Source organism: Nuphar pumila, chromosome 5 (genome assembly GCF_984573655.1).
Source record: "Nuphar pumila chromosome 5, dmNupPumi1.hap1.1, whole genome shotgun sequence".
NCBI classification, from domain to species: domain Eukaryota; kingdom Viridiplantae; phylum Streptophyta; class Magnoliopsida; order Nymphaeales; family Nymphaeaceae; genus Nuphar; species Nuphar pumila.
Window position 1 is genome coordinate 132,205,123 of NC_143253.1, and position 6,548 is coordinate 132,211,670.

At 38.5% G+C, this 6,548-nt stretch overlaps 1 protein-coding gene across 1 annotated transcript; it reads right to left on the reverse strand.

Moving 5' to 3' along the window:
- Positions 1-227: 227 nt before the first annotated feature.
- On the reverse strand, positions 228-6,226 carry LOC149838781 (very-long-chain aldehyde decarbonylase CER3-like). The gene is made up of 11 exons (XM_090007793.1): positions 6,176-6,226; positions 5,814-6,031; positions 5,483-5,715; positions 5,176-5,395; positions 4,526-4,647; positions 4,050-4,306; positions 3,841-3,948; positions 2,817-3,023; positions 2,599-2,709; positions 1,297-1,470; positions 228-386 (listed from the first exon to the last, which is right to left on the reverse strand). The coding sequence occupies exons 1-11, from the start codon at positions 6,224-6,226 to the stop codon at positions 228-230; spliced, it is 1,860 nt and encodes a 619-aa protein (XP_089863919.1).
- Positions 6,227-6,548: the final 322 nt, after the last annotated feature.

Consider the following 6,548-nt stretch of genomic DNA (forward strand, 5'->3'; position numbering starts at 1 on the left):
GGATATTGATCATCACCCACCACCACAACCAAGGTTTTTTCTTATTAAATATCAAAAAAAGAAAAGCTACTGGCGAATAAATCCGGATAAAACATGCAAATAGTACATGTAGAAGACATCAACATGGCATCAATATACATAGACATGACGCCATGAAACAAAGGCTTGAACAAGAAAAAAATAAAAAAGTACAATTTTTTATTTTATTTTATTTATGATATCTAATCTTAAGAAACTGGTCTTAGTCCATGTTTTAGTGCAGAGCTCCACACTAGGTCGATCTTGTCGACGTCGATGGCCCCCACTTCGTGGTGGTCCCACCCTTCTAGAAGATGAACCAGCCCTCCTGCATGGCATGCATGGATAGTGCTCCTCTCCATCGTGTACTGATCCAAAATGAACATATCCAAATAAATTAGTGTACGTAGCAAATAATTGAAATAAATGATTTTTTTTCAAATTGGCACCTAAGCTTTCAACGTATTTCCAATGTAAGCCTTTGTTTTGAAAATTTCAAATATTGCATAAACTTTATTATAGTTAATCAGAAGACCTTCGAACAGTTTTGACATTAAATTTCTAGCAAAAAAATCAAATATCACCTTAAAAAAATTATCAATTACTTTTTCTTTCTTCTCATCCAAAGTTTGACACCACTTTTTGTAAGGCTAATCCAATTTATTGTGCCACGAGGATGATCAACACATTTTAAAGATAAATAAGATATTACTAAAGTCATAATTTGAAGACAAAGCTAGATATCTAATCATAAGCCTACCAAACTCAAGTTGGCATATAAGACCAAGAGTATATTGTATATATTGGGAAATAAATAGGTAATATTTGATTTTAAGGTCTACTTTTTATTTACATAAATGGGACTTTGTTGCCATTTCGAGAATTTTCCCTAACTTGGGTCCATTTTGAATGTGAACAATGCACGGTTAGAACCAGTGTTGTCAGTATCGGAATCGGACCTGTATCGTTTGGCCAAGTGAATTAGCCCCCGATACCAAATTCTCAAGTGAATCGTTCTGAATCAGCTAAAAAATAATTAAGAAATATTACGTGTCAATCAGAGCATGACATGTGTTAAAGATATTAAAATAGTATTAAAAATAATTTTAAGCTAGCTTTTATATTTATTAAAAATTAGCTGATTCATCACGTCAGTATCGTACGATAAGTATCGGGCCGATTCTATTTCAACACTGGTTACAACACAAAATATGGTGATCCATGAGGAGTACATATGTGAGCCATAAAGAGCACAACCCAATCCAGCAAATGGCTTACCTCACATGAACCTAATCCTTGAACGTCATCAGGCAGCCTCATGGCTGCTAGCTTGTTGTAGGTGCAATCTCTTCTTGTCCCAAGGACGGGCGGCACCACGAACTGGTGGAAATGGGTCCCACTTGGGGCCCACCTTTGTTCCCTTTGTGAAAGCCATTTCCCAATTATCCATGTCTGAAAATAAAATAGGGAAGAAGGAAAATAAAATAGGAAAGGAAAAATATATAATTGTCTATTTTAGAGCAGTAAAGTAAAGAAGTAACACTAATAGAAATATTGTTTTTATTTTTATTTTTTCGAAAGGCAAGCTGGGGTTAGGCACACCCCTGCCACTTATAAACTACACCATTGAGTTTTGAACCTACAACGTGCCAACACAAGGTGATGTAATATGATGATGAGACAAGCATCATCTTCTCTTGGGGTGAAAGCTAAATGGTATGTGTGAGTAAAACATCCTGATGGATGGTGATGAATCCAATGGCCCGCATTGCGATTAGTATCCGGAACCGACTGCTCCAGATGAAACATTCAAGTTCTCTACAGGGCAGTCCCAAGTTAGTTGGTGTGGCTGTCAGACGGGCAGTCAGGGTTCTATTCTTGCGAGTGTCACCCCTTTCTCAAGCTGACACCCAGTATAAGACCCTGGTGGAATCAGACTTGGACCAGATTTTTGGGTATAGTATCGGGTCCAGATCCAGGTCTAATCGGGTTTATTATAAGAGAAACCATAACTGAACCTGATAAGAACTACAGGAACCATACGCAGACCATACCCGATAAAATAATATTTTTTATCATTTTTACATTGAAAAATTGTGAGTCTTAATCAGAACTCGGATCGGGCGGGCCCGGGTCTGATATAAAATTTCACAAACTATACCCGGGTCCATGTATTAATCAGACCTTTGGGTTCGGACCCGGGTCTTCTTATTTATCACTATACCTGGACCCTATAGCGTTGGTCCGGGTAAAACCAACCCGTTGACACCCCTAGTCTGGACTCTGGAGGTCCGAGATGTTAAGAGATCGATTTCACTTGTTATCAAACCAGCTACAGGTATAGAGCAGTATTCTGGGCAACTATATAGTGGGACCAATTAGTATGGGTTCCAAATACCGTAGTCGTCTCACGTCAGGTGACAAAAGCTCCTAACCAGGAAGACAGATCCCTCGTGGGCCATCATCTATTTTCAACTTTGTGATTGAAATAATAGGAAGTTTTTATTTATTTTTTCTATTAGCTGCCGCTGTTCTTATTTTTACTTGGTCGTGTTTTTTTTTTTTCTTCTTCTTTGTTACCTTGCAATTCTGAGCAGCCCGGTATTTTGTTACTTGGACAAGAAATTTCTGGCACTCAGTAGGGGCTTCCTTTTGTATGGCTTGGAACCTCTCAGTAGAGAGAGTAAGCATCTGCAACAGAAGCAAAACATAAGCACATTAATGACTTCCATTAATCAGTTGATTGGTTGATCATTAACTTGATCAACAAACTATTATATATAATTGAAGACACATACCAGGACCCTGACGCCATGTCTGCATAGATAGAGGGCAATGGCTCTTCCCAATTTAGAGGTGGCCCCTGTCAAGAACACCTCCTTGACATCCTTTGGGATTTTATTAAGAATAACTGCGGCAGTTAATGTGTTCCCATGAACAACTCTTACTCTTAAATCTGGGTGTTTTTGGACAAACAGTGTGCCTCCTCCATTGAGAGCTTCATTCTGAGATGAGAAACAAGTAGAAGCTACCAACATCACGAAAAGACTTTACAATAAATGGCATAATGCAACATTCGTTGTTACATCATGCTGTGGACAGACTGATGCAATATGGTATAATTACATGGGAGAGATGGTAAAAAATGGGCAGTGCCCATGTGGTAAATGTTTGCCAATAATTCAGACCATGAACCAACAAAAAAACAACAGCCCACAATTATGGTATAGAGTAGACTCCATAATCTTGCAGAGGATCATGGCTTAGAAAAAGGAGACAAATAAAGTCTGTCGGCTTTGTAGTTCCTACTCCCATAGTATTTGTTCCTCCATGACATCCTGCCCTAGGAAAGGTCAAGGCAGGTGACCATTGAGATTATCTTGATATATGGTTGAATAGTTGCACATACTGACTTAAAATAGTCACTCCAATATTCATAGATTTTAGGTTAGTCTACATATAGGAAGTATGGCAATTTATATTCAGGCACCTTAATTCTAAAATATTTTAAGATAAAGGCTTACCTATTTAAAAATTTGTTCAGATATGAGCCTGTCTTACTTTTACCCTCTGACACTACTTATCTGTCCTAATTGTCACTAAAAAAAACTGAGGAGTTACAATAGCGGAAAAGGGTAAAAGTGCCGTTTTAAAGAGTCAAGTAGAGTCAGGTGATATACCAAGTTAACCAAGGCAATCAACTGAGCAATTTCAATTTCTTGAAAACATCGGCGTTTATCATTAGATATTAGGAAACTGAGGCAGATAAACGTAAATTTGTCATAGGTTAGACGCCTATAAATAAATTACCCATAATTTTACCTTGTTTAAAGCTGCAAGACTGATGACTTTGACACCAAGCTTATCTGCGCTCAAAATTGCTTCTTCAATGTGTCTGTTGATCCCATCCCTAGCATATGGTAAGAAATACTGCAGATAACCATTAAAAAAAACGTCAAGGAAAAACGGTAAACAAGAAAGATTGAATAAAGGGTTGAAAAAGGTTGACGTTAATAGCATAAACTGTTCACCTGAAATCCAAACCTAGGGATAACCCAAGTTTGCAGCAGTCGGTTCCTCAGCAAGTAGAATGAATTTATGAATGTCTTTCCCCACGGCCACGCTACGAGCATTGTTATGAAGGCAATTGGCCACACGAGCAGCATTAGAAGATTGGTTGTATATGCATGTGAGCTAAAAGATCTAACTATAAAGGGCACATGCATAGAGGAATACACATCAAGTAAATGCGCAAGGAAAACAAAGTCTGGAACCCTCACATCTTTGCCTGCAACAACCATACATCGGACTTAGTTTCAGCCGTCAAAACTTGAAACCCATAACAGTCAAAGAGGATATACTTCAAAAAATGAATGATACAGCAGCAGCAGAAGAGAAATTTCTTATCCAACATTTAAATAATTCCCAGTGTTTCACATGAACCTCTTTATTGGGGTAAATGGTAAATTGGTAATTCAGATTCTTCTACCAAAGTTTAGATACCCACCTGATCTGATGCTCCTATGGAGCTCCCAGGATTTTTTGTTAAGAGTATTCCCAAAGACATCATATATTGGCATAAACAGGCAGAAATTTGAGTTCATATCTGTATGATGAAGACTATGGTAGCTGCAAGAAACATTAAACAAGATTAGAATGAACTGATATGTTCCATGTGAGGGTTAACTAGGTGAAAAGATAGTTGATCCTAGGGGCAAAAAAGTGTATGTCTTAACTTTGTATCCCTCATAAAACAGGGAAAGGTCCCCTTGGAAACTTTTACAATAAATGCAGCGAGCGATAAAAACTCGAAGCAGAAAAGCAACTGCAAGATCAAGACCATAGCAGACAAAGGCAGAAACTAACGACCAACCAAACCTAGATTTTGAAGTTTTCGACAGAGATGAAAGAAAAAGATAGAAAAGTGGATGCTTCAACTTTGTGTTCCTTGAAAAACAGGGGATGGTCCCATTGGAAATTTTCACATTAAATGCAGACCGAGGGACCAAAGTCCAATGGAGAAAAGCCATTGCAAGATCAAGATTACAGCAGATAGAGATAGAAACTAGATACCAATCAAACCTAGAGTGTTAAGTTTTCCACAAAGATGAAAGAAAAAGATGCAAATTTTGATTTTTCTACCACAGGATTACAAACCTTGGAGTGTAAATGAGGTATCTAAGGACTGGTATGTGCTCAAACAGAGACACTGGCATTACTTCAACATTGCAGTGTCCCATGCACCTTAGGAAGTCAAATATCAGCACATAACCATAGAACATGGTGACAGATGCACCCCCAATCCATGATGACCCCAGCATGGGAATCCCCATGAGCAAGCCCGACACTAGATGCTCCAAGAAGGTGGCCATTCCGGCTGCAGAGGTCATCAACTTAGTTTACCTCCCAAAAGATAGAAAGATAGCAAACGAAACATTCATTTAGGCTTTCTGCTGTAATGTACCTGTGAAAGACTGTGTCACTACAGATGAATGGTGGAGTGAATGATAATGGCAGAAGAGGTACTCAGAGTGAAACATCCTATGTATCCAATAATACAAGGCTTCTGTGACCCCCACGTGAAGTATCAGTGTGTAAATGAGTCCTTTGAAATTGAATAGCGGCAGGCTGTCCATTAAAGGGAAAGAATAGCATGCAATGACTGCCATGAAAGCTTGGAGGATGATGAAATCGTCCCTGTAATGAAAATACAGGTACTTGTCAACACCAGTATCCATTTTCGGATCAAATTAGACAGAAACTAAAAAAAAAAAGAAAAAACCAAAAAAGATCACCAATTCCATTCTCTATCAATCTGTTTGTAATCCACCCCTTGTTTAATGACTCTGTATTTGTTGGTGAGAAATAACATGCTGCTGTATGAATACCATAACTGATGTACAAGACCTCTCAGTGCACATATTGCTAGAATATGAAGGCTCCAGTTCTCTTTTACTTCCTTCTCTCCCCAAGAACTAAAAGTCATTGCTATGAGAGGTGCATATAGAAAATACTGATTGTTTCATAACCCCGAGAGAAAAGGAGAAGAAAAAGCAAAAAGAAAAAGAAAACGAGGTTAGTAATGAAGGCGACTGCAATTTACAGAAACCAAGCTGAAAGCAAGGACAAAAGAGAATGTTTCTCTGTTTTGACATGCCTTGAATTTACTCAAATTGTTCCAAGGCCATGCAGACAATGGAGCTACCATTTTGTTGGGGAAGAGAGAGAGAGAGTGAGAGGCCTCTTGTTCTTTCTCCTTGTCATAAGAAGCACCTGCTCTCCTCTGTATTAATACCAGGAGGGAGAGCAAGGGGGCCCACAAGAGTGGGGTAGAGGGAAAGGAGCAGGGCCACAAGAAGGGTTTGGGGGAAAAGTGGAAAATAAACCACAACAGGGCAAAAAACAAATCTGAAAAGAAACCTGGAAAAGACTGACTGGATTCACACGTGATTTCCTTTCCTCTTTATGAACACAATTCAAATAATGCATATCCACAATTCACCCCAAAAGAAAATGAGATATTATTCCTG